This window comes from Neoarthrinium moseri, assembly GCF_022829205.1.
Source record: "Neoarthrinium moseri strain CBS 164.80 chromosome Unknown scaffold64_Wmoseri_CBS_16480, whole genome shotgun sequence".
Lineage (NCBI taxonomy): Eukaryota > Fungi > Ascomycota > Sordariomycetes > Amphisphaeriales > Apiosporaceae > Neoarthrinium > Neoarthrinium moseri.
In genome coordinates this window covers 55,237-81,566 of record NW_026055178.1, presented here as the reverse complement: position 1 = coordinate 81,566, position 26,330 = coordinate 55,237, and the positions used below count along the sequence as shown (strand labels likewise).

Sequence of the window (26,330 nt, the reverse complement as noted above, 5' to 3'; positions counted from 1 at the left end):
GCCACGCCAATGCAGCCGATGAATGTCCTGATAGACTGATCATTTTTACTGATGGCTCTAGGACCACCGCTTCATATCCGAAGTCACCATCCTGGTTCTCCCCCGGAAGCAGTCAGATTGGTTAACGAATTAGGTGCTATAAGGGCCAGCTCAGGTCATTATTGTCATGCCTGGCAGGCGGTCAACGCAAGCTAGTCCTCTTGTGGAGCAGCCAGAGCAGTAACTCTTAGCAGAGTAACTTATATACCACAGTACTGCCTCCGTAAGTTAGCTAGCCGACTTACCGTCATGATCGGCCAGTCACGTCGGCAAACTGGCTGGTGATTGTTCTTGCTAGGGGCCGTGGCACGGGCGTCAAACCGGGGTGTGCCAAGCTTTCTGGGCCAACGGTAGCAGGGTTGAAATGAGCTTAGCTCGCGCGACTGAGAAACCCCCTGCTGATCGCGCTGTGCCCGTGGAAGCTTTTTATGGTTATTTAGCCGAAGTCAAAGCACGCTAAGGCACACCAGGCACCCGTATTCCTCATCCTTTGGCCCCGTATTCTCTGCAGGTCCCAGGGGAGGGTAGAGGACTAAATAGGAGATGCCCGACCTAGGTAGCGAGAGTGGCTGTGCCTTTTTTTAGACTGTCGCCCAAAATGCCAGTGCCATTCGTGGTCGTCGCATTCTCTCCATCCTTTCTGAGCTTATTTCTGAGTGTTTGGTAGGAGTTGCTCTTGTCTTGTGGGCTGTGCAGCTCGGGCATTCGTCCGGCCACGCAGTCATGTCTTATAACACGCCTTCGATTTCGAGCGTGACAAGTTTTGGCGCGATTGAGTCCTTCAGCGCCCTACAGAGGGTGCCGGCTCTGCTGACCCGGTTTGAACCACCGGAACACTGCTCGACGGACTGGTATTGGGATACGGGTGCCTTGTGGTCTTCCAGCACAGCCTTCAGCAATGACGCGCACAACACCAAATGGTCTACTTGCCAGCCGTACAACGCGACCAGGGCCACCTACTCGGCTGGAATCTGTCCTCAGAAGTCCGAGTTCAAGACTGTGACACAAATATCGTGGGATGGGGTCTCCGAGTCATATTATCTGGGCGCGTGCTGCGGCAGGTAAGAGCATGGTTGCATTGTCCAATGATAATGACTGACACGGCTTCAGCACTGCGACGCTTCGGTCATATCAGAGTGCCGATGCGTCTAATTTGCAAGGCTGCTTCATTACGGTCACACAAAGCAGTGTCGTGGCCTCGATGATCCAGGAGAATTCGCTAACTACTGTGCTGACTTCCGCCGGGCCTGTGACAGTCATCGCCGAGCCTCTTTACATGGTCTGGCACCAAAATGATACGTCGCTACACCCAGAGTCCGACGCAAACTCGCTTCGCGCTGCCATGGGCATGCCAGTGATGTCCTCGGCGGTTACCGCGATACCGACTGCAACGGGCACCGCAGACGACTCTGAAACGTCACCCAGCATCCCGACGGGCGCTATCGCAGGAATCGCAGTGGCCTTTGCTTTATGTCTGATGGCGATAGGGGCATTAGCATTTCTAGCTTTCAGGCGACGATGGAAAGCGAAGGAGCCTGCGCAAAATTACACATGGGCGGGCCAGGGGCCAGGGAATCGGCAGGCATGGAACAGCAGCGAGCTAGATGGGCGCCAGGCGCCACAGGAGATGCCTGACTCAGTCATCAAACCGTCCTCTTTTGTCGAAATGTATGCCATTCCAAGTGCTGGAAGTCGCACGCCTATCACCACACCCACCACGCCCATTGCATTGAGAAGGGGCAAAGATGATGATTTTGGAGTAGAACAGAAGATGTTACTTCAATAACCATTGGTGCTGATGTGCTGCAGACATATTAGACACATAATACTAATAAAGAAGCTGTTAGGATGGGAAGCGGGGGTTACTGTAATCAAGTGGCCACTCACTATACGCCTTTTGAGACTTCATTAAATAGGAAGAAATATGCTCGGTCGCCTAAGGCATGCAGGCGGATAAGGAAATCTGTCAGCTCTGTATAAAAGGGATGGTCCCGGCTATGTAGGCGGGCTTCAAGTTGCAGGCTGCATGCAGCTCACGTGTGCATTCCGGTTTATATGCTTTATGATATATATGTTAGGTATTGACACTGCAGCCAACTTTATAGAACTGTGATTCTATCAGTTCTCGGGCACTATCCTGGTTGACCTGTTACAGCAGCGTCCTTTGCTTCGCGGCAGGACTTCTACAACCACTTGGCGGCTTGGTTGTGCCTTTGATCACTATACTCGAAACTGCTTTTCACAGATAAGTGTCTCGCCTATCTGTATTAGTCAAGTTTCGAACTTAAGTGTCGAAGGGTGCTTTCGGAGAATCAGACGCCAAGTCATGTGAGTGAACAGTTGGACATGGCATAGACTTAGAGAGGCATATCCCGCGAACAACTGCAAAATAACGCGCTCAGTCCTCTGGCATCAGGACAGATTTCCTAATGACTACTGAGACCTCTCGCTCATTCTGGTTTCTACTCAGGGCTATAAACAAGTTACCTATTCAGGAGAAGCGTAGCGCGAGGCTACAACGTTTCTTAGAGCTCTGATTTGCTCTCCCGCACATTCTTTCAAGTCAGATGCAGATATGCGGCAGGTGTGTATATGTGATTACTAATGCCGGTGCAAATCGCATTAGGGGAATATATCCTCCTTTTCTGTCTGCTAGGTCTCAATCATCGCGTTCGGAGAGTATCTCGATCTGATTAACCAGCATATTGGCAGGTGGTGCCTCTCACCTGGAATGCTACTGCGTTGGCAATAAGAACATGGTGAGTGAGCATCCAGACCTGGATGCCGGAACACAGTTCTGCAATCAGCTCTCGATGCATCCAGTGCTACCAGTTCATATATGTCAGCATGTATTAGCGTGGTTAAAAGTGGTAAGTAACCTGATCTTTATCCACAGCACAGTCAATTGATCCTGGGAGATCATAGCCGGAACATGTCAGTACTGGGCTGTAGTGGAGGGGACGCGGAGGTGAGTCGATGTTTTGAAGGAGGCTACGCATATTTGTTAATCCCAGTACCCAGAAGGGGTGCTCGAAGTGATCATGGCTTCTTTACATGGCAGGCTCCTTGAGACCAACTCGTGGGATGACGATTCAGTAGGACATCATACGTGGTTTCGACGTTGAGACCACAAATCAAGGAGGATGTCACTGCATAAATTAATTACCAATCATACAAATCAATCGACAACCAGCGTGTTAGTCGAGTAGAATGGTACATTATTCGCAGCGTACAGGTAACAAAGACTATTCTGTTACAAAATATTAAGTATTGTAGTAAGGAAATGTACTTGTTAATATAGCAAGAAGCATGTATATACTCACATTCTCCAGCATATACTTTGCACTACGGGAACAAAAAGTTGCAAAAGCGAGCCGAGAGGTATATACCTATTTTAGCCCGTTAGTCGCTGTTCCATCCCTGACCAAACAGGCGCTCATTAACCCAGCCATTTCTCAGCTATGCTCAACCCCACGATGTCTGAGCGAGGAATTCGCCTGAAAACTCGGGATTCAGTGCTGGTATGGGTATCTTGGTATACAGAAGAAGTAAACACGTACGGATTGCACACGGATCATCCGATGAAACACTGTAAGACGTTGGACTTTTGCCAAGCAATGACCCACTGTCCAGCAGATGTTTTTCCACCACTCACAGCCGAAACCTTTCTCGTCGTGAAGCAGAGAGCTGGTAAGAGTGTCCTTCGACATATTCACTCATTCTCCCATCCTATCAACACTGCGTATCATCAAAGACAAAGGCCAATAAGAATTTCAGGATGTCACTCGAAGAACACACCCAAGCGCTGCGCGCCTCTCTCACTGATGCGAAGCTGGTGCCCGGGTCGGCCGCCTCACTGATCCCCTCCTCCTTTAGCCCGAGCACTATCCTCTCAATCGACTACGACAGCAAAGCCGTGTCACTGGGCAACTTCTTCCGGGCTTCGGAATGCAGGATTGCGCCAGGCGTCCGGTTCCCGGCCGAGGCCGAGGCCCCATCCAGCGCCTCCTACACTCTAATTATGACGGATCCGGACGCACCCACGCCGGATGACCCTAAATTCGCCTTCTGGCGGCACTGGATCCTGGCTGGGCTTCAGCCCCTGAGCTCGAGCGCTGAGGGCCAGGTGGCGCAGACGAAGCCCACGGTTACGGAGTATCTGGGACCAGGACCCAAGGACGAGTATGTGACGCCATCAATGAAAAACAGATCCGATGTTCACGTTGAAGTGCCGCTAATCATCGTTGCAGTTCGAAGCCGCACAGGTACCTGTTCTTGCTCTATAAGGAGCCAGAGGGACTTGAGTTGAAGAAGGAAGACGCTGGTGGTGAGGAATTTGTGCAGAGACGGTCTTTCAAACCCGATGTATTTGCAGAAAAACACCGCCTGAAGCTGGTTGCTGTAAATTGGATGACTGTGGCGGGAGACGGGTGGAGCGAGTAGGTGCTCTGCTAAGACGTTATTGCTGCGCACTGCAAACCTGATTGGATTTTGTTTGAATTGTAGTGATACAATAGACTGTAATGGTGCTGTCGTCCCCCTGAGCTACAATTCAAAGCTAGGGGAGCACGCGGTTGCCATGCAACTTTCAACGATGAACCCGATGAACCCAAAAACCCAAACGCCGTACACCATTCGCTGTGAGTTTTTTCGCCCTTTTAGTCTTCCTCATCATACTTGGTTTTGTCCTCCTCGAAGAAGCCATGCTCAAAACTTTTCTCTTGGCGGAATGCGAACCGCTCCCAGCTGACTCCCCTCCTCACTATCTTCCCGTCCTTGGCGACTCGATGTGATTGCGGCTCAAAGCTCATGACAGATCGCCACAGTTTGAACATTCGGCGCCAGTAGCAAGCTTCGGCAGCTGGAGTAAGATATCTATCTCTGAAAACCCTGGTAGATTCGCCGGCAATATGTCTTGCTAGGTCGGGGTGTTGGATTAAGTATTCCATCTTTTCGCTGAGGTCTGACCAGTTCCGGTTTACCTCTACAAAGTTTTGTTGAGGACCAGATGACTTCAGCAACGGATAATAGTGGGCGACGTAGTCCAGCTTGTGGATTACCGGGACGCTATCGCAATTGTGTAGATACCGTAGCCGTCCACTCCAAGAGTTGCCTTCCGTGTGGGCGACGTACTGATAGCGACAAAAGTCCTGCATGGCCATAATGTTGGAGCGGTCGTGCCAGTCGATAGCCTCTACATCGCTCCAGTTGTGTCCTTTAGCGGCCGCAACAAGGTCGCCGCGCAACTGTGTGTTGACGGCAAGACTTCCACGCCAACTGAGCTTGGAGGGCTTTTCGTCCCAGCCATTTCTGTAGCCGAGCTCTAGCTCAGCGACATCTTCCCGAAATTGAGGATACGAAGCAACACCATCGTCGGGATAAGCCCAACCATCGAAGTCAGGCATCACCCAAAACCAAGGATTTTCGGTGCGGCGAGCCCAAGTCCAACGAACGCGGTCAGGCTTGTGGTTCGCATCCTGTGCCACGTCTTCGATGTCGAAAATAAACTCGATATTAGGGATAGATTTCGGGTCTGGAATTGACGACAACGCGCGGTACATGTTGGCGAGAGCTGCTAGTCCACGAGACCGATCTGGCTCGCCAGGGACCTCTTTGATGATGTACAGCTAGAGATGATGTAAGTCAAGGCTGAGATGAGAGTCAGTATTCGCGAATAACGTACCTGGCCATCAAATATCATGACATGAAACTCCCCATGCTGGCGACCTTTGTATTCTTCCTTGCGATCAACGTGCACATCCTCCTTGGTGATCGAACCTTTGGACTTGATGATATGGTCCCGTGCGCGAGTGAGCTCCTGGAATATGTCAGGGAAAGCAGCCTGAGAGGAAGGTTAGAACATAGTACTCCCGGCACAAGAACCACGGCAGATTGCGGCGTTCACTTCTCGCCACTAAGCCACGTGGTGGCGAGGGAAGAAACCTACATCACACTGCTCATCGGATAGTCCATAATTCAGCCCATCTCTGTGCGTATCAAAGCGCCAGGGCTCAGGGACTTTAACTGGCTCTTTGGCAGGAGGAACAGCAACTGGGTGTACTTCTGGGGAGGGCGGCCGGAAGGAAGAGATCTTTGAGTTCGTGCGGCTGAGAAGAAAGAGTGTTGAGGTTGTGAGAACAGCCAATACCAGCCAAAAGAGGCGGCGGTGGAAGGCGGTCGACGAGATGTCGCCCAGGTTCCAGCGTTCCTTGCCGTACATGGCGAATGGAGTGGGCGGGACCAAAGAACGCAGAGCAAGGAAATGTCCGAAGGCTAACGAGAAGTGACCTAATGTCACGACTTGATTTGCATGTTCGGCTGAAGGACTGTGAAGTTGGCGAAGCCGAGGAAAAAGCAGAAGCGAAAGAAGGAGCAACGGAACAGCGACGACTTGAACGCGAATTCCACAGGACGAAAGCAGCAATTAAACTCCCAGAACTGCAGCCGCTTATCTCACAAAAAGGCCTAGCCTCCTGTGAGTCGAGCTCGACATGCCGTGTGGGAGTGCAATGGATTCATTGGTGAACTGCCAGGGTCTGGAGCTTGCTGGGCTTGGCGCATGGGGCTGAAAATAGTTGTTGGTTGGATGCCTGGAAAGAGGAGATCGCCAGCTCCTCCCTGCCACTAGGAACCTCATACTGTTGATTGTGCAGCGTACCTATGTACAAGGCAGTGAGAATGGAGGTTGAGGCTGGGGCCGGAACCACTGCTGTTGCGATGGCTCCCGTTTCCGCTCGCACGCCAATAGGCGAGAAGAAAATGATAGTCCATCGGACATGACCTCTACTAGTGCGGCTTGCCATGATTATTACCTTACAGCAAGTTGCTGAATAGATAGATCGAACGCCACTGGTCAGCTAACTGCCAGAGCGCGCGATCAGGCCAGCGCCAGTGACATCCGGGATGCAGACGCCAGAGTCGGTCCGCGGGTTGAACTGGGATCCCGTGCAGCATTCCGAAATTGTGGCCGGATTGGTCTTATCAGGCGGGAGAACATGTTTGTACACCTAGCTAACTTAGGTACCCGTTGAATGGGCAGAGCACTGCCGCAATTTTTATGATGAAATGGTTGAACTTCCAACAGTGGCAGCATACTCATCCTCCCTCCTCTCCTCCTCCTTCTCCTTCTCCTCCTCCTCATGTTGTTATCACCCTCACAAAGAAAATTTGCCAACGAGTTTCTCGCTGCGTAGTCCGCGCCGCTACCCCCACTGCAAAATGGTTCTCGACCCAAGACGCTGGATACTTGAGGAGCGATGTGGGGCACATCAAGGCTATGCCATGCCGCTTGGACTACTTCCGGTGCTAGACTCTGCAGATAATGGAAGCCAACTGCTACTAGAGGTTTGCTAAAGACCCGAATTCAGGTCAAGTGCTATGTAAGCTGAGCCCTTAGCGAAGAGACGTTAGCTCGGTAGTCCGCGGGCAGAGAACGCAAGGGGACTTATTCTCAGCGACAGACGTCCTAGTCAAGAAACTTAAAATAACCATATCAGCCCAGTCTACCTACCCCTCCTGCAAGGGGGGATCGTGGAGCAGGGTTTCGACCCTGGGTGAACAGGTCAGTCGCAACGCAGCCTCCCAACTGATCGGCAGCCAGCGACACCACATCAGAGTTGTAAGGCCCAGGGCGCAGAGAGACACTCATACACAGGTGGTTCAACTCCAACATCTATGACATTGGATGCTGCTGGTGGGGGGTCCCATGCCGTCGCGGAACCGGGAAGACGCTGACAACGACGCTATTTGGTCCCCTTATCGCCCGAGTTCAGGCTGCTCGGGCGCTAACGCTTTCCAGGCTGACAGCGGACAAGGGGGCCCTAGATTACACCTGGGCAGTAGGGCAGCTCATTTCCCACGTGGCGCCAGCCTCTCTTGGGGCTAGCTGCGGCTTGGAGCTTCAGCAAGTATCCCGACTCAAGATGGGCTTGGATTGCCGATTGTGGCTGGCTGGCATCAAATTATGAATTACTCGCGACGGTTTGGCAGAACATTCTGGCCGTGGCTACATCAGGGGGTTGACGAGCACCTGATGGGATGCTGGTAGTCAGGTTGGCTGCTCAGAGACTGAGCACCATAGTATACCACACTGTGACCACTATGGCATCATCCCTCCCGAGTCCCTCGTGCGTTTAAGCTCCCTGGCAGGTTGTGTTAGCTAATAAGTCGAACGATGTAACACCCCGAATGGGCCTTGGAGTCGGCTTTTGGGCCGCATCGCCACAATTTGTGCCGCAGCCTTACACCCGTCATCCATCGAGTTGACAGCTGTTGATGTATGCAACTGAGAGCCTCGCCAAAGTGCACCGTCGCGTCCAAGATACGGCGCTATTGCCGGCCCATTGACATGTCCAAGACAGTGATGCTTCTCTTCCCGTCTTTTATCCCCCACTGCAGCCCACCATGGACGGAGTATCGTCAGTGGCGAGCATTATCGCCATCGTGCAGGCCGGCGGCATGCTCCTCCAAGTCGGCAAGGCTTTCCACGAGACCTTTATCAGTAAGGACAATGACCATCGTGCCGAGCATTCGTCGCTGCAGGTCGCTAGCATAGAAGAGTTCATTGAGAAAATCGAGCTGTTCCAGGTCGTAAAGACCATCTCGCCCCAAGTGAGCCTCACCGGCAAGCCACAGAATCCTACGTTGAGCACGGCAACTACAGCATCCACGGCAGCCACAGCACCTGGCTTAGACACCGTGTTGGAGCAATGCAAGATACAGCTGCGTCGACTGCAGGACAAGGTGAAGAAGTTCCGTGTGCCTCCCGGTGCAGGTAGACTCAAGCGCTTGGTCAAAACCATCAAGATGAAGATGGATGAGGCCGAGTTCGCTCAGATCGACGCGAACATCACAATATTACTTCAGCAGCTCACTCTCTACATGTCGCTTGTGAAATTCCAAATATCGAATGAAGGGTAAGCTCCTTATTCTAACACGGAATTCAAGAACTAGATCATTACATGTCGCTTATTGCCATACAAGTTTCGCTGCCAATCAAGCGCACCACGATGAGGTCATGAGGAAATATGGCGAGATAGAACAACGCTTCGATGTCTTCGATGACCTAGAGAGCAATCATCAGAGTACTCTACTCGAAGAACTAGGGAAGTTACTAGATGGGCAGCTGGAGCTCAAGGCCCAGATGGCTGCCTTTGAACAGGGCCATCAAATGATCGTTAGCAGCTTCGAGAAGCTTTCGATTGCACCTAAGCTGGAGCGGTCTTTGTCAGGAACCACCGCAGCGACCGACGATGACGAACTCGATGATGAGGAGCTCATTGCTCCGATAGCGCCCGGGCTCATGAAACATCCCGGCTTCGGCTTTCGTAAAGATCGCTTAAAGGATCCCATGGTGGGCAAATTGGTCATGGACGAGATCGACGCGTGGCTTGGGCCGGCAGGTTTATTACGACCGATCCTCTGTGCTCGGATCTCCGGCGACGAGCATGCTACCCACGACCTCTGCAACAGGATTGTCCAGGAGATTGCAAGCTCAGGCGCCAAACTGCTCTGCTACAATGGCCAACCGAGGGATGGGCCCCCACCAGCGCCGGGTTGGTATAGCATGAGACATGTTATCTGGTGGCTGGCCGGGCAGCTACTTATTCCTGTGCCGCATCTTGACGGACATATGCCCGAACGTGCGTATGTGCCCAACGTTGAAGCAGTCTGCGAGAGAATCGAAAAACAGAAACAATTCCCGGTGTTTGTTGTTTTCTATCTGCTTACCAGGTCCTGTCCGACTGAAGTGGATAGAAAGCTATATGAGCTGCTTATAAGCAGGCTGATTGACCTTGCAAAGGCCGGCAGCATCAGGCTGCTCGTGTTTTCCGACGATCCCACTGATGATATCTTGGGGCGGCTACCGCCTGAAGTTATCATCACAGTCAATGAAGACCAAGAAAAAGTTTCGCTTGCAGATTGGGAGCCAGAAGTCGGTGATGCTGCCGACCCAGTTGAGTGAAGATGGGGTCATCACGATACATATTTGATGACACTGTCAGGGGAGCAAAAACAATCCGAATTCATGTTGTCTGCAATTCCCCTTAGCACACAAGCAAGGCAACCAGAGCACCAAAACGAAGGCCAAGCAGACTACATCTGACTCAGGGAGGCCCAAATGAGGTCCAATTAGAGATGGTGATTATTAATTCACCTCATGTCGATTTTGGCCACTGAACTTTTTAGTGACTGGTGGTGAAGAGCCCGCTCAGGGGTTTTCTCCGGCTAATCCTCATAGTACTCCTCGTACTCTTCCTGGTACTCCTCCCTAGCCTCCTGAAGTTCTTCGAGATCACTGCTACTGGCACTACTCGAAGCAGCGGCCTCTATTGCCTCCTCATAGTCCTCACGAGCCTCTTGGAGCGACTCCCGGTCGCTCTCATCACCCTGTGGCGCGGGGTAGGACTGATAGGCTGGCTGAGGGGGAGGAACCGGAGCAGGTGCGTAATGACGGCGCTCATCATCCGAGTCGTCTAGTGAAGCAGGTTAGCAAACCCGCCTGCATACGGGCAAGGAACTGTCATCAGAATCAGTGAAGAGGAACATACCCAACGCGTCAGCGATGAGTGCGCCGCCTACGGCGCCAACCGCCAAGCCTCCAGCGGCACCCAGCAGCATGCCACTACCGGAACTTCCCTTCTTCTTCTTTTCCTTCTCGTAGTCAGCACCTCCACCGTGTCCGCCATAGCCGGAACCGCCATGACCGCCCTGATCATGGCCTCCGTAGCCTCCGGACTGGGGGTAGCCGTAGCCGCTAGGGGGCGGCGGCGCACCGCCACCGTACGAGGACTCATGACCACGCGACTCCGTGGCCGGGTACCCGGGATGCGAGACGTCGTAGCCGGGGGCCTCCCACTGCGAGCGGCCGGAGGCTTCCTCTACGTAGTACCAACGCTGGTTCTGCTGGTCCCACTGGGGGATCCAGCCGCGAGGAATAGGGGGCTTATCCTGGGGCGGTCGGTACTCGGGCGCCTGGGGATTGCCGCCGCCTCCTCCCCCGCCGTACTGCTGAGGCGGGGGCGGGGATGAGTACTGGCCGTGTCCGCCGTAGGGCGGCTGCTGGCCGTACTGTTGCTGCTGCGGAGGTGGAGACGAGTATTGGCCCGGCTGGGGTCCGGGACCGCCGGGATAGCCGGAGGGGTCGCCGTAGCCGCGCTGGCCTGGATAGCGTTGTTGAGATTAGCTTTGGATTTGAGCCTAGACGGGGATGGCAGGACGAGATGGTGGTGGATGGTGGATGGTGGGGGTATGCGGCGATTCGGTACAGCGAGGGATCACAAGTTGGATCTTGATCCGTGCTATAGAGTAGCTGTCCAGACCAAGACAAAAAGTTGGCTTACCAGAGTGCCCTTCGTCCTTACGCTTGTTATCGTCAACAGTCAAGTCGTCGAACTTGTCGGCGAGCTTCTTGAAGAAGGACATGATGGCCACTGACGATTCAACCTCGAGCTTAATTTAGGTGAAGGCGGAAAATGAGCCGAGCACAAGCAGTGAGAAGGGGAGAGGGAGAGCACGTTTGGACGGTACCAGCCTGGCCGTCGTTTTTGGGATTGGAGAGCAAACGGAACAGGAACGTCCTCTGGGATGATGTGCGTTGGCTCTCTGATTAAGACTCGCAGCCGGGGCGGCCAAAGGCTCGCAAACCCCAAAGGAATGGAATAAATGATTGCATCTTATTATTGCATCCACAAGTGTCCCCATCATGGATGTAGGTCAAACTCGACGGTGACTGCCAAGCCGCGCAGAGATGCACGCCGAGCAAATGTCTCAGCGGGTTTCCGGCGGGCGACCAGCCCTATAGGACCCCCAAAGCGGCCCCTGTGGCCCCTGTGACCGTGGTGCCGTCTTGTGCCGAGTTACAGGGCAGCCTCCAGTGGCCCAAGGCCCGTTGGAGGCCCGTTGGAGGCCTGTTGGAGGCCTGTGGATGGGAGCCCTCCCAACCGTCGACGGTGCCGAATAGCCGGATGCGCGCGGTGCAGCGACGCAGCAACCCTGGAACCCGGAAGCGAGTGCCAATCAACACGGGGCAAACTGCTGCGGGATGGCCCGCTGTTCTTGGCCCCCTCCAACCCAGCAGCTACCTGACGGTAGGAAGACAACTAGAGGGGGCTTCTAGGTTGAGGGGAAACAGCTGGGCATCCATGATGGCGGGATGGAACCCCGACGGGAGTCCCTGGCCGAAACAGCTTCGGTGTGGTCTCTCTCTGTGTCTCTCTGTGTCTCTCTGTCTCTCTGTCTCTCTGTCTCTGTCAGGGCTATCCTATCTTCCATGCCTTTATGGACTTCTAGTGGGATCGGGGGGCAGGGAGAGAGAGACGAGGGTGGGGGAGCTTGAGGGGCAGTCAGCAACCCCTCCATCTCCCTCCATCTCCATCCATCAGCCGCTCAGCCGTGCCCCGCGACCTGTAACACACGAGACACCCATCCGACCTTACACCTGGGCACGCCATGTCCAAGTGCTAGCTAAGTATGTTTCTACGCCACTAGGGTGCCTGTGTACGTATGTACTCACCTTACTTAACTTAGGGGTCCGTCAGCTGTTGCATGGCACTCGAGCTTACACATACCAAGACCAACCCTGGACTTGTCTCCATCCCACCTCTCTAACCCCCCGTTGTTGATCTCACCTCATATCCCAGGGCGACGCGGCGCATACCCTGCATACCTAGCATAGTCACTTTACTGCATCGCGGGGCTTCCCATTCTCTTCTTCATTCTCTTCTCTTTTCTCTCGTCCTCCCCCGAGTAGAGCTGTTACCGTCCTTTACTTGCGCCCTCCCCTCACAAGCTCACTCGTCCTTCGTCAAGAGAACCAACCAACATGTCCTATAACCAAGGCTACGGCGGCGGCGGCGGCGGCGGATATCCTGGAGGCGCCTACCCGGGGAGTAACTATGGCCAGCCTCCCCCAGGTCCGCCGCAACAGCAGTGGCAGCAGCCACACCATGGCGGCGGCTACGGTGGTGGTGGTGGATATGGTGGTCCTCCTCCTGGCCCGCCGCCTCCGCAGTCGCAATACGGCTACGGCGGCCAGGGCCACTACCAACAAGGCCCTCCTCCTCCCCAGGGCGGCTACAATCGCTATCCTCCCCCGAGCGGCCCTCCTCCCCAGGGCTACGACAGCTACGGCTATCCCATCAACGCCGCCCCCGCCCACGGCGGCTACAACTCTGGCTACGGCGACCAGGGCCGCTCCAACGCCGCCGCGCCGCCGCACAACCCCCAGCAGTTCGGCCACGGCGCCCCCTCCAACTACACCTTCCAGTACTCCCACTGCACGGGAAAGCGCAAGGCCTTGCTGATCGGCATCAACTACTTCGGCCAGAGCGGCGAGCTGAGGGGCTGCATTAACGACACCAAGAATGTCTCGAGCTTCCTCATGGAGCGCTACAACTACAAGCGCGAGGACATGATCATCCTGACCGACGACGCCCACGACCCCGTGCTGCAGCCCACCGCCGCCAACATCCGCCGCGCCATGCAGTGGCTGGTCAACGGCGCCCGGGCCGACGACGCCCTGTTCCTGCACTACTCGGGCCACGGAGGCCAGACGGCCGACCTGGACGGCGACGAGGAGGACGGCACCGACGAGGTCATCTACCCTGTCGACTACAAGACGGCCGGTCACATTGTCGACGACGAGATCCACATGATGGTCGTGCGGCCGCTGCAGGCCGGCGTGCGGCTGACGGCCATCTTCGACTCGTGCCACTCGGGCTCCGTGCTCGACCTGCCCTACATGTACAGCACCAAGGGCGTGCTGAAGGAGCCCAACCTGGCCGCCGAGGCCGGCCAGGGCCTGCTCAAGGCCTTCTCCTCGTACGCCTCGGGCGACATGGGCGGCGTGGCCTCGTCCATCCTCGGCTTCGCCAAGAAGGCCTACAAGGGCGACGACGCCTACCAGAAGACCAAGGATACCCGGACCTCGCCCGCCGACGTCATCATGTGGTCCGGCAGCAAGGACTCCCAGACGAGCGCCGACGCCACCATCGCCCAGCAGGCGACCGGCGCCATGTCGTGGGCTTTCATCACGGCCATCAAGCAGAACCCCAAGCAGAGCTACGTCGAGCTGCTGAACAGCATCCGCGACGTGCTGGAGACCAAGTATTCGCAGAAGCCACAGCTGAGCTGTAGTCATCCCCTGGGTAAGTCGCACACCTGTAGCACAAGGCCTGGAGTCGAAGACGGGGCGCTAACACGTCGGCAGATACGAATTTGTTGTTCGTCATGTAAAGGGGGGCGGGTAATGGGGCAAACAGGGCAACAGGGACGGAAAAAGGGGCTGCATGGGAACGGACGGGGTCGCATGTTTTTACGTGTTACGAGTTGGAGGAACGACGGTCTTTGGATTATGCTAAGCTGGAAGGTGATTAAACCGATCATCACCCACATCTCGTCGTTCTCCTCATTCCACGTCGTGCAACTGCTCCCAGTGACTACTACAAAGACCCTGGCGCAGAGCTGCCAGGCTGACACTTTTCGAGAGCAAAGTCAGGGGGGAAGACGCGTTTATAGCGTGAACAGTACCCTTATCCCAAGAACTTCACATTAATGCAGTAAAACCCCTAATTTATTGCACATCAAACAACAGCCAGAGTAGAGACTCCATTGGACCCGCAGAAAAAAAAAAAGAACCCAAGTCAACACCCGGAACCATGAACGCATAGAGACGAATATGTATACCGTGCCATCAGACCGACCCACTCCTGTCACTCCTCTCCATGGGGTATCAATCATGTGTCATCTCCCCTACGACTGCTTCTTCTTGCCCTTGTAGAGGTATCTAGAGAAACAAAAAAAATCAAGCGTTAGCCGGTGGTCCACATGGAGAGGCTTGGCGATCGTGAGGAGTGGACAAAAACGTACCGGCCGAAGACGCCCTCAACAGCGCCGACGAGGCCCAAGACGCCCAGGCCCAGGCCGACGCCCTTCCAGCCCAGGCGGCCCTTCTCGTGCAGGTCCCAGGCCTTGTAGCCGAGGAAGCCCGAGAGGCCGATGACGCCGACGAGGTTGCTGACGACGAGGGCGGTGCTGGCGCCGTCGCCGAGCCCGGCGAACCAGCGCGTCAGGGCGTTGTCGGCCTTGCGGGCCTTGCCGGCGGCCTTCTTCTTGGCCAGGTCGGCCTCGGCGCGGGCGGCCTCCTCCTCGCGCTCGCGCCGCGACGCCTGCGTCTCAGTCTGCACGTCCTGGTCGGCAAAGTCGGAGGGCACGGTGCGCACCGACGGGGTGTCGACGTCGACGAGCGACGAGGTGCTGGCCGACTCCGAGTTCTGGATCTCGGGGGGAGGGGGTGCCATGGCCTGTCGTCGCGAGTTGCCTTGTTAGAAAAAAAGATGTCCTCTCGGGGTCGACCTTGGCCGTGCCGGAAAGCGGTGCGCGTGCACGCGATGGACGGCGGACGGCGGACGGACGAGCAAACCGGCAGGCAGGGGAGGAGGGGAGAGCATACCTCGGCGGCGGACTGCTTGGGGCCGGATGCGGCTACGTCGGCGTACGACACTGTGAGGTCGCCCTGGTTAGCCATGGTCCTGAGGTCTGCAGACGCATTGCCGTGATGGCGATAGAAGAGTTCCTTTGGAAGCTTGGCGCAACTTACTGATGACGTTTTTGAGTAGATAGATCTGCGGAAGCTGTGGCTTTCTGTGTCGCTGGGAGCAGGAAGCTGCGTCGAGAAGGACTGTGCAGCGGACGGAGGACGGCGGAATCAAAGAAGAGAAGATGGTCTCTTGCAGGTCGGGCGGGATGGGATGGGATGGGATGGGATGTGGTGTGATCAAGGAATGATGGGCATGTGACGAGAAAGACAAGTCAGGTCGGGAGGGAGAAGGAAAACCGGGCGGTCGAGCTAGGGGCAGGTGTTTATGCGTCCAGTGACTTGACCCGGATCTTCCAGGTTGCAGCCAGCTTCCAGAGGGCTAGCTCTCCCCCCCGACGACAATGACGTATGCGGCTCCATAGTCCAGGCGAGCGCCGACAATGCGCACCATCAGTGAGTTGACCACGACGCGATCCGGCGGGAGATTTTCCTGTCCCCATCGCACCACCCTAGCCTAGCCTGTCCTGCGGTAACTGACACTGATCCACAACTCCATGTGGGCCATGCCCCGGTAACAAATGTCACGATGCCTTCATGCGACTGGCAACTAACAGCCGTTCATCGGACCTCACTCGAGCCGCTGTACGTAAGATAACCAGTAACGCGTTCTCAAATCATGGAACAAACAGCTCGGAGAAGTCGGGGCTGACCGCGTCTTTGAATCCCTACATCAGCATCGGGATGCAAGGCCGCAAGTTACGGAACACCGGTGCCAATCACTTGCCAGATCTAGACATTTTGGTGGCCATGTCAGCCGACCGCGAACCACAGCGAGCGACCTCGGGAGTCTGCGAGGCTGAGCCGCCTGTTCTTCCAGGCAGTCATCCCAACGCTCTCTTGAGCTGGGGACGACGGTGAGTGCAATGCTCTCGCCCAGCTCGACCAAGCGCACATGTAGTGCGTCAAGTGAGGTCTCGATATGGATCGCTTCCCGAGCCCGACAGCGACCGGCCCACAAACAACACCGTCCACCCCGTCCGATGTTGCAGTCGCCCGGGCTTCGCAGCCGCCTGAAGGGAGTACTTTAAAGCCAGAACAGGAGCCGGATTCTCAACAAGACTCGGCCTGTGCGATTTGCATCCGAATCTCCCACACCGTCAAGGCAGTCATTCCAGATACGAAGCTGTGGTCACTCGAGACGCTCTCTGGGCTTTTTCACGAGAAATGCCAAGAATGCGACGACGCCCGCAGCTCTGAGGATGAGTTACTGTGTGTAGAGTGCAGACACCTCCGCCTGAGACATTTGTCTCTGCATGTTTCCTCTGACGATTGGCATGGCCCAATCAGCCTACACGCCGCGCAGGCTGCCCGCCGGCAGCTTTGTCCTCTCTGCCAAAGTCTAGACGCAGCCAGACGCTTCGAGCTAGAGCAGCAGCGGCGAGGACAGTCAAATCGCGTGTCGCACGGCGACTGTGATGGCTTTCTCCTCGCCGCCCTTCCCACTTGTGCCGACGGCCTCATCCAGCTATCTTTTCAGAGCTACTTCAAGAACGGGCACGGCCTTGTCGACTTGGAAATCGATCTTATCCTCAACGTTCATGATGTTGGGTCCGCTTCCTCCCTGGCCGGAATCGAGGAGCCGGCGCAAGGGTGTGGTGGCCGGACACTATCAAGTTGCCCCTCAGCTTTACACCCGTCCTTGATTTCATGCTGGGATCTCATCCAGGCATGGCTTGTCGACTGCTCCTCCATGCATCAGTGCCAGCCTAACCTGGGCATTCCGCTTCCGGTCCATCTCCGCTTGTATGATGTCGAACAACAACGCGTCGTGTGCGCTGCAACTCTGGGTAGCCACGTGCCCGAGTACGTATGTTTGAGCTACGTATGGGGTAAGGATGAACGCCATTCCTGGAATAGCCTCAAGAGAGCAAACATGGGGCAGTTCATGGATGACCTATCTCCCGAGATGCTGCCGGCCACGTTGCAGGATGCTGTCACCGCGTGTCGGCATCTCAATGAGAGATACCTGTGGGTAGACTGGCTATGCATTGTGCAGGACGATGCCGACGACCAAGCCTCCCAGATCCATGGAATGGGTTCCATCTTCTCGAGAGCAAAATTGGTCCTGGTGGATGCGTCGGGCGACAACATGAACTACGGTCTGTCTGGCCTCAGTCGGCCACGGTCAAGTCAATTTGGACATCGTATAGAGGGCTTGCAGGTTAATCCAAATCTGCCAGGTATTCGTTGGGCGATGGAAACAGGGCCTCACGCTCAACGTGCATGGACGTATCAGGAGCTGGTACTCGCAACACGCATTCTTGTATTTGCTGATACGCAAATCTATCTCAGGTGCCCGTCCGAAAGCAAAGACGAGCAATCACTGGTGTATGGAAAAAAGAAGCGGTCGCTCGTATGGGGCATAGACGAGCAATCAATCGTGCATGACACCCCCAGACCAGGAACCCTGACTGTAGCACCCGATAATCTGACTTCTCGAGCGACTGCATCGTCCGCGGTCGAACAAGCAGAGCACAAACGACGCAGGCTATATAGTGATCATCTCACCAACTATAGTCACCGGGAGTTGAGTCATCAATTTGATAAGATCAATGCGTTAACCGGCGTTCTCAATACTTTCTACCCCGAAGGTACTCACTTTGGCTTGCCACTTCCCTCATTCGATATGGCCCTACTATGGATACATGAACCGAAGGACCAATCGGGTTGCCTGGAACATCAGGCAGATAGTGCGGCAGACATGCAGCAGTCGAACGTGGTCTTTCCGTCATGGTCTTGGGCTTCGACACTCAATGGGACAGTACGAATGGCGACTGGCGCGTCAATGTTTCAGGGAAGCCTTGTCGTGTGGTTCAAGAAAGTGAATAGTCATGATTTCTTGACAACAACACTTGAACCGATCAGACCACTGGATGTCAGTCTTTGGTGGGAAATACAGGCCTCGGCTGTAAATGCTCGCCTATCGTGCGCAAATGCATTACTGCTTGGGCTAATCGAGTCGCCCGCGACGAAGCAAACAAAAGCCTGGGAGGGCCATCCTTGGGGTCAACTCGATGCTTTGTGTCGAGCGAAATGGAAAGACTACGCAGAGTTCTGGGATGACGTATTTGGTCCCCTCTGTAACGGGACCAGCATCGCATTGGGCAATGTACAGGCTGCTGGCCTTGGGGATGGCGTGTTGATAGCCAGAGCTCAGTGCGCCCTGCTGCATGTTGATATTAAACACTGGAAACACGGTTCCTCCAGAGGTGGCGTCGAGCAGAAAGCGTACATCGTGGACAACAACGGGTTGCAGGTTGGCCATGGAGAGTCGCATGGAGTGTGGCCCTTGTTACCGCACCTCAAGGAGGGATTCGGTACGTTTACCTTCATAGCTCTATCCATATCGGCACAATGGGTAGTTAGCAGTGAGACAGCCAGTGGCGACCACACGGGGTCCGCGGTTCGTTCTGTTGTTAACACGATGATTGCCATCAAAAAGGACCATTTGTTTCACCGATTAGGGCTCGCGCAGGTGGCCGTGGACAAGTGGGCTGAATTGAAAGCCCCCTTCGAAACGATCTATTTGGCCTAGGGTCTGTTCCATAGTTTTATGCCCTGAGGCAGTTAAATTGCCCGTTATCCTTATCAGAATTCTGCAGCTGATTTTGAGACGGTACGATTGACAGATGTTGAATTCTTAAAGTAATACTTGGTCTTGAGGGCCTTGGTCACATGGATACGAGGTACAGCAATACGATTTGGTAAATCAAGGGGGGCCTCACATGAATCAATACTACCTGTTCACTTTCATTGAGAAGTTACATTTGCCTGAAATAAGAGACAGATGAACGGTATTAGTTCGGAGACGTTACCATTGATCATTCGCGGTCGGAATGAGGACAGCTTGTTCCAGCGTCCAAAAATGAGGCGACCAATGTGTTCATAAACTCCTTTGCGGCTGGAGATCCGTTTGGATTATGTATAAAAGTGGGCTTCCACTTTTTGACATGAGAGTATAATTCGACGGCGGCAGTGGGCCCTGACTTATGCAGTTATCATTGGCTCGTTTATAGTCTGCATCCGAGTGGTTCCTGTCAACCAATTCTGCCCAATGTCACCCCTTCCCAGCCAACTGGGTAATGCCGATACACAGCATGACTCCACAGCACCATAGCCCAAGTGTGCATAGACGTGGACAATCGATGAACCTGTGACCGCATCAGGCGATCTGGTGCAGGCACTTTTGAACCCAAAGTTGCAACTTTAGGATACCCAGCAGCCAGTTATTTGTTTCTGGGTGAGCTTGTGCCCGATTTTAGGACTGCCACACTGGCAATGCAGTTTGCGGACGTACCGAGCATGCACTGACACAAACTGGTTCCGAAGCCTACCGCTTATACGCTCAGTCGCAAAAGCCATGCTGGCGCCGAGCGCCGACGATCTCCTGCCTTGTACTGAGTCATAATTCGAAGGCAGGCCGAGTCACAGCTTGACTTGTACCACTGGTCGTCGATGTGGCACGATATGGTTAGCAGAAACATCATGTTCGGGTTTTCATCCCGTTCCTCTGCCACTACATTCTAGGTGGTGGATTCTCTGCGAGGTGATGCACCTGCTTCATACGAGCTCACATGAAAACGCGTCCCTCGTAGTAGGGCAGCGTGATGTTTGCGTTTGGGCCCGACTATCTGTACAGCTCTAGCTACTTATAGCCTGGGTGCTTGAGACAATTTTTTTTTGTTCGACATTCACACAGCATCCTGCAAGCTCCTCCCGTGCAATGATGGCAGAAGGCGACCCGTCGATCCTCCTTGAAGGTTTCATACGGCATGTTGACGTTCTTTCCCAAGATTCATCCTACCAGTATCTCAAGGGCGTTCTCGAAGAGAATTCAACGCTCAAAGAGCGCAACAACATCCTCAATATCACTAATGATGAGAACCACCGGGCCATCTCACGGTTACAAACGCAGCTAGACGACTCAAACCAGCGCTGGGAGGAGCAGGCCGAGGAGTTGGCTACGCTCGCTCAGGCAAAAGCTCTCATCGATGAGAAGGCTGCCACGCTCGAGTCAGACATCGAGACGGCAAAGGCACAGCTCGACAAAAGCGCGGATGAGGCCTCGAGACTACAAAAAGAGCTCAGCGATAAGGCCACGGAGCTCGAGACCGCCAACGCAGAGCTCGGCTCGGCCAAAGCAGAAACGGATTTGATGATGGCCCAACTTGACGAGGCTAGGGTTGACTGCTCGAATCTGAAGGCCGACATCAGCTACCGCGACTCTCAGATCGAACGTTTGACAATGAGCCTTGAGGAAGAGAAGGTAGCTCATGAGGCTTCAAAGTCAATAAAAGAAGAAGTCACCAAAGAACTGCAGTCCATACGCGAAGACCTCGAAGCAAAGAACACGAGGCTCGGAGAGCTCAACGCTCTGTCCTACAGGATGAAGAACCCTCCACAAGAGCAAACGTAAGTGTCCATTCTCCCCTTCCTTTCATCATAATGCTTCATGTCGTTAACCGGTATGGATGTATAGCCAGCAGCAACTCCATAGCATGTTCACCACCGCATACAAGTGGGCTGAGAATCTGTTCTCAGCAGACTTTGATGAATCCATGTTCGCTGCACCGTCCTCAGGCACGCTCTGGGCCAAGCTACGCAACCATGGGCGCGTCAACAGAATCATCCCCATGCCGCTGTCCAACACGTTTGAAGCCAAGTGTATGCGCATCAGTGCGATCCTGGCCATAGTGGCCTGGTCCTTCTCTATGCACATCTTCCAGCCGACGTTCCTACTGCAGTGCAACGAGTTGTCAGACCTGCTCGCGGGGCTCGCCGACGACGACCCCGTTCGCGAGAACTACCTCCGCTCGGTGATGCTGCCTGTGTTGCCGTCCAAGCAGAAGGCCAACGGCAAAAAGCGCATCGAGCAGGTCGTGCTCGATGTTTTCGCCTGCATCGGCCCCGTGCTGCCCAATAACAGGCGCGACGAAGTCCGCAGCTCGCTCGAGACCATGTGCAAGCAGGTCTGTGGGCAGTGGATGCGCTTGCAACTGCTCGACGAGAAGATCGAGCCCAACTTCGAAGCCTATGATGAGGAGGACTGGAAGCTGCTCCGGCTCCCAACCCTTGAAGACTCGCAGAACAGAGACGCCGAGGCAAAGGTCGCCGCCGACGACACGGCTACCGAGTCTGCCATTGCCGACGAGGAGGACCATTTCCCCAGCGTGGGGGATATCGAGGACATCGCCGCCGTGGTGTGGCCGAGCTTCTTGTCGTTCCGCGGCGGCGAGTCTGAGTTATTGACTGAGGGGTTCGTGCTCACGAAGGACCAGGTCAAGCCGGCCTATGCGGAGGAGAAGGCCGCACTGCTGCAAGGCATCCACCGCGCCGCACGCCAAGTTACCCGGCGGGACCGCACTAAGAGCTTCGCAACCACCAACGGCGATGACTTGTCCTCTTCTGGCGGTGCGAGGGCACTTGTTAAGGATTTTTTACCCGCCGCCGACTCCGAAGACCCGCCGGGCCCCAACAACGAGATCCAAGGCGAAAGCGGTGGGGCGCCGACCATGATGGAGCCGGAGCCGGAGCCATTAGAATGAGAAGTTGGGCTGGGAGGTGGGGAGACCGGGCCCTTACGGGGAGCAGTGAGCTCGTATGGCGCTGGTCAATGAGCTCGAGCAATCAACCGCTGGTTCTTGGAAAGAATGTTGGGAAAGGAAACGAAGGAAGTGTATGATGAATGAAGTTCCAGCAGTATGTACTAGCATTGGGCATGATCGGAGTTGGGACAATCATTAGCTGAACATGTCTTGATCAAATATCGAAGCTTGGGTCGCCACCTGTCAACCGTGTTCTATAATGTAGTAGCCTCAGCCATGGCTTGACGCAAAAAGAGAATCACTTAATCGGAATGTTCTTTGTCTCTCCAGGTCTCAATTCATAGGGTCGCTCTCTCTATATCTTAGTGGCAGCCCATAACACCGAAAGAAGCAGGGACCCCTCGCCCCTTTCGTTAATTTTTTAATAGAGTTTCAAACTTCGAATACTATATTTGTGTATAAGAGCACCGCTTTGATAACGGCGCGAAGTCTAGACTTTAAAGGTGGCTACATTATTAAAACTATGTGAAAACCGGAAAAAGTTGCGGGCTTTTGTATACCGTCATACTATTTAAGCTCAATGCCTGGAAGACCTTTACAGGCAGGAGGCTATAATTTACAATTCTTAGAACAAATCTTTACAGCTCTAGACGACTTGACAGTGGAGGCTTGAGACGGCCGGAAAATGGAGTTCCTTCGTTATCAAAGCACTCGAGAAAATGTCATTACACCACATTTCATCCAGTCACTACAGAATGAAAGGTGAGAAAGAGAAGAGATTGTTCTACGGAAGATGTGATAAATGGCAGCGATCGTATCGGATTGGCGAATGTCGACAGTTTGAGTTAGGACTGTTGGACTGATATACTTTATTCCGTACTCCCCCTGAGCTTCCGTAGACGTGTAAACCATCAATTTACCCATTTGTGCTGTCTAATGTCTTATGCAAAGCGGTTCTAGTGGCTAGCCGTAAATCTCATCACATGCGCATCATATGCGTCAATTGCCTTTGACCAAGTACTATGCCGCTTCAATGCAATGTAAACTTCCGAATCCATATCGTACACATGGCCAAGAAAGCTCAACGTGGTGTTAGTAAAACAGCAGAAAAGGAATATATGGATAGCCGACGTGATTGGCAATACCATACGCCGGGTTCGGCCGAGCTAGCGCCTACATGACTAACAGGTAGTTGGCGAAGGGCGCGCTCATCATCTGATGCTCCTCCAACTTACAACTCTTCGCGTATGACTGATAGATTCGACGTCCCATATAATCGCTCCAGCTAAGTTTCTCTGCGTAAACAGCAAGATACCTTACGGCAATCAAGCCAGCTACAATGGAGTCGGCTACTTCCCGCAAGACCGCCGTGATCATAATTGACGTCCAAAATGGCTTTCTCCACCCGACGCACTGGGGCACAAGTCGCAGCACCCCTGACTGCGAGAGAAACATCTACCGCCTACTAGTAGCAGCCAGGAGGCACAATGCAAAGCTGCAAACAACCCAAGAACCTGTTGACAAGTCGGTCTTGATCTGCCACGTACATCACCACAGTATCAATTTTGGCTCAGCACTGCATCCCCAAAAGAAGATCGAAGTTGGGGGTCAACTTGTTGCCTCGGTCGATCCACAAGCTGAAATGATTCCACTAAAAGACGAGAGTGTGTGGGTTAAGAATGTCAACTCGGCCTTCATTGGCACCGGGCTGGAGGCATTTTTGCGGCAGCAACAAGTCAGGCAGCTGGTCATATGTGGTCTTACGACCGACCACTGCGTTAGCACAAGCACCCGAATGGCGAATAACTTACGAATTGTTGACATCACGAGCGGAGATGGAGACGTGGTAGAGGAAGGAGGCATTGTGCTTGTGGGTGACGCATGTGCGACCTATGCGAAAGGAGGGTTCGATGCGGAGACTGTCCACAAGGTCAGTCTTGCGAGCCTGAATGAAGAGTTTGCACACGTGGTAGCCTCCTCAGAAGTTATGGACAAGATATTCGCAATATGACAGGGGCGTCGTGGAGCCCAGACGTTGATGGGGATTATTGATACCCATTTGGTAGAAATTTGAATTTGCTTCAGGGTGTCTATTGATTTAAAGCAACCAAGAAAACTGCAAACACCGACGCTATGCCCCCTCCAAATCTCTCAGCGCAACTTGGTTTCGACTACCTCCAAATCGTAGATCTGATTGTATCATATAGCCGCGGCGCTCGATTCTTCATGAAGTGTGCAGTCTTGATGAAGATTAGATACACACTGACCCCAGCCCAGAAACCGACAATTATGGACAATCCCCAAGCGAGCCTTATGTCACCGAACCGGGATGCAATCGACCTTCTCAAAGTAGTGCTCATCAGAAACCAGGTGTAGAGCGGGCCCCCCGTCATAACACGAGCGGCCGTGAGTTGGTGGTTTGCCTCCTCACCCTCCCACTCCTCGATGGTGTCATTCATCTTCCAAGCAACCTTGTTGCTGATTTTCTCCCAAGTAGCCTCACAAGCTTGGACGCGGCCGGCCTGGCAGAACCGTTTCCGTAATTGGGTATCGTGGCTAAGCAGGAGGACCTTCTCAACGAACCCATCGAGATCGTTTGGCGGGATAAGGTAGCCAGATGTGCCATGCTCGATGATATCACTGGGCCCTCCTTCATCCCTGGCAACGACTGCCACTCCACTTGCCATTGCTTCCAGCACCACTAGACCAAACGTCTCGGTGATGGAACAGTGAAGAAATATATCTGCGGAAGCGTAATGTGTCATCAGATCTTCTCCGACCTTGAAGCCTGTGAATATAACTTTCCCCTTCGCTGACAGTGGCGAGAAGAGATCTTTGACCTCCTGCTCAACCACTGAATTCCGGTTCCCTCCAACGACGACCAGCTTGAAATCCAACCCGCGCTTATCTAACTCGATCGCGGTATCCGCGAGGAAGCCAAACCCCTTTTCGCCTGCTAGTCTAGAGCAGGTGAAGAGTATCAACTCTCCTTTGGGTGCCCATCTCTCCCGCAAAATCGCACTTCGCTTGGCAGGATTGAAACCCTCTGTATTGACTCCTCGTCTCAAGACATCCAGTTTGGCGCTTTGAACACCTGCTGCTTGTTCGAGATATCTCCGTACGAAGGTACTGGGGTAGAAGAGGGTCTTGACGGATACATGCTGGAACAGATATCCTTGCACCTTGGCAAAGGTCCAACTTGCAAAAGCCCCTAAGGGCTGAGGAAATAGTATCTCGCAATAGCCACCTAGGTCGGTTTGAAAATTGCAAATGACGGGAACTTGTGCTTCTTTGGGTTGCTGCCGCAGCTGGAGCATCACCTGGAACCCCAACGAAGCAGGGCTACCAAGATAGATGAGGTCTGGAGGCCCCCCGAAGGTCCTTTCGTAAAGTTTTGAGAGGCGGACCGGGTAGACGATTGACAACTCCGGGTTGAAAGGCAAAGGGTATCCTGTCAGCCGAACTTCCTGGCTGACTAGCGACTCCGGGGCCGCATTGTCTATCGCTTGGAAAGTGTTCACCTTGGTGTGGTTGCAAGGCGCCACGATAGCAACAAGAGCGCCGTGTGAGCGTAGATGGTTTACCAGGTTAAGGTTGGTCCTGCTAACGCCGTTGATTGGACCGAAAGACTCAACGCAGAGTAAGATGCGGCGGCCTTTCAACGCAGGTGGGAATTCCGTAAAATCGTGGGAAGCCATAACGGCAATAGGTCTGCAAGCAGATGTCCGACGATACAAGTGTGCCGCAGTACTGCTGCTTTCGACCAACTCTTCTACGTTATATGCTTACCCGGCGATAATCTCCCCGTAGTACGTGAACGCGGCATATACAAATGTGTTGTAGTATGTATATACTGCCTGACCAGAGAGATGGGACGCGGGAACAATTGGCCGATGCCGGGTGATAGGGACGACATGAGGATAGGTCTGCGTAGAGCTCTAAAATAAAGTCGGTGAAGGCAGGAGCTCACGATCCAAAGATAAACTCGCGCAAACTACGAGTTGGGCAATTCACGAGATCACTCTTGCGACTTGGTCACGTTCTCGCCACGACTCGCGATCAGTGGTGGTGGTGGGATGGCACTGACCTGGCGGGGCACACCCAACCTGGAGGGGCGGTTCTGAGGGCCATCTGCAGGGCCTTATTTA

General features: G+C 54.1%; 11 protein-coding genes across 11 annotated transcripts; 7 read left to right on the top strand and 4 right to left on the bottom strand.

Annotated features, from left to right (window-relative positions):
• Nucleotides 1-762: 762 nt before the first annotated feature.
• JN550_011187 (uncharacterized protein) lies at nucleotides 763-1,825 on the top strand (the record flags this gene model as incomplete). Its single annotated transcript, XM_049309525.1, has 2 exons — nucleotides 763-1,100; nucleotides 1,150-1,825. The coding sequence occupies 2 exons, from the start codon at nucleotides 763-765 to the stop codon at nucleotides 1,823-1,825; spliced, it is 1,014 nt and encodes a 337-aa protein (XP_049166827.1).
• A 1,992-nt stretch (nucleotides 1,826-3,817) lies between these two features.
• Nucleotides 3,818-4,482, top strand: JN550_011186 (uncharacterized protein; the record flags this gene model as incomplete). Its single annotated transcript, XM_049309524.1, has 2 exons — nucleotides 3,818-4,221; nucleotides 4,290-4,482. The coding sequence occupies 2 exons, from the start codon at nucleotides 3,818-3,820 to the stop codon at nucleotides 4,480-4,482; spliced, it is 597 nt and encodes a 198-aa protein (XP_049166826.1).
• Nucleotides 4,483-4,697: 215 nt separating this feature from the next.
• JN550_011185 (uncharacterized protein) lies at nucleotides 4,698-6,259 on the bottom strand (the record flags this gene model as incomplete). The annotated part of the gene is made up of 3 exons (XM_049309523.1): nucleotides 4,698-5,666; nucleotides 5,723-5,881; nucleotides 5,987-6,259. 3 exons carry the CDS (start codon nucleotides 6,257-6,259, stop codon nucleotides 4,698-4,700), a joined length of 1,401 nt encoding a protein of 466 aa, XP_049166825.1.
• Nucleotides 6,260-8,442: 2,183 nt separating this feature from the next.
• JN550_011184 (uncharacterized protein) lies at nucleotides 8,443-10,003 on the top strand (the record flags this gene model as incomplete). The annotated part of the gene is made up of 2 exons (XM_049309522.1): nucleotides 8,443-8,954; nucleotides 9,022-10,003. The coding sequence occupies 2 exons, from the start codon at nucleotides 8,443-8,445 to the stop codon at nucleotides 10,001-10,003; spliced, it is 1,494 nt and encodes a 497-aa protein (XP_049166824.1).
• Nucleotides 10,004-10,266: 263 nt separating this feature from the next.
• On the bottom strand, nucleotides 10,267-11,463 carry JN550_011183 (uncharacterized protein; the record flags this gene model as incomplete). Its single annotated transcript, XM_049309521.1, has 3 exons — nucleotides 10,267-10,514; nucleotides 10,590-11,201; nucleotides 11,382-11,463. 3 exons carry the CDS (start codon nucleotides 11,461-11,463, stop codon nucleotides 10,267-10,269), a joined length of 942 nt encoding a protein of 313 aa, XP_049166823.1.
• Nucleotides 11,464-12,862: 1,399 nt separating this feature from the next.
• Nucleotides 12,863-14,274, top strand: JN550_011182 (uncharacterized protein; the record flags this gene model as incomplete). Its single annotated transcript, XM_049309520.1, has 2 exons — nucleotides 12,863-14,186; nucleotides 14,249-14,274. 2 exons carry the CDS (start codon nucleotides 12,863-12,865, stop codon nucleotides 14,272-14,274), a joined length of 1,350 nt encoding a protein of 449 aa, XP_049166822.1.
• Nucleotides 14,275-14,790: 516 nt separating this feature from the next.
• On the bottom strand, nucleotides 14,791-15,565 carry JN550_011181 (uncharacterized protein; the record flags this gene model as incomplete). Its single annotated transcript, XM_049309519.1, has 3 exons — nucleotides 14,791-14,824; nucleotides 14,908-15,341; nucleotides 15,491-15,565. 3 exons carry the CDS (start codon nucleotides 15,563-15,565, stop codon nucleotides 14,791-14,793), a joined length of 543 nt encoding a protein of 180 aa, XP_049166821.1.
• Nucleotides 15,566-16,556: 991 nt separating this feature from the next.
• JN550_011180 (uncharacterized protein) lies at nucleotides 16,557-19,172 on the top strand (the record flags this gene model as incomplete). The annotated part of the gene is made up of 1 exon (XM_049309517.1): nucleotides 16,557-19,172. The coding sequence occupies one exon, from the start codon at nucleotides 16,557-16,559 to the stop codon at nucleotides 19,170-19,172; it is 2,616 nt and encodes an 871-aa protein (XP_049166820.1).
• Nucleotides 19,173-20,363: 1,191 nt separating this feature from the next.
• JN550_011179 (uncharacterized protein) lies at nucleotides 20,364-22,182 on the top strand (the record flags this gene model as incomplete). The annotated part of the gene is made up of 2 exons (XM_049309516.1): nucleotides 20,364-21,049; nucleotides 21,117-22,182. The coding sequence occupies 2 exons, from the start codon at nucleotides 20,364-20,366 to the stop codon at nucleotides 22,180-22,182; spliced, it is 1,752 nt and encodes a 583-aa protein (XP_049166819.1).
• Nucleotides 22,183-23,521: 1,339 nt separating this feature from the next.
• JN550_011178 (uncharacterized protein) lies at nucleotides 23,522-24,193 on the top strand (the record flags this gene model as incomplete). Its single annotated transcript, XM_049309515.1, has 1 exon — nucleotides 23,522-24,193. One exon carries the CDS (start codon nucleotides 23,522-23,524, stop codon nucleotides 24,191-24,193), a length of 672 nt encoding a protein of 223 aa, XP_049166818.1.
• A 160-nt stretch (nucleotides 24,194-24,353) lies between these two features.
• JN550_011177 (uncharacterized protein) lies at nucleotides 24,354-25,880 on the bottom strand (the record flags this gene model as incomplete). Its single annotated transcript, XM_049309514.1, has 1 exon — nucleotides 24,354-25,880. One exon carries the CDS (start codon nucleotides 25,878-25,880, stop codon nucleotides 24,354-24,356), a length of 1,527 nt encoding a protein of 508 aa, XP_049166817.1.
• Nucleotides 25,881-26,330: the final 450 nt, after the last annotated feature.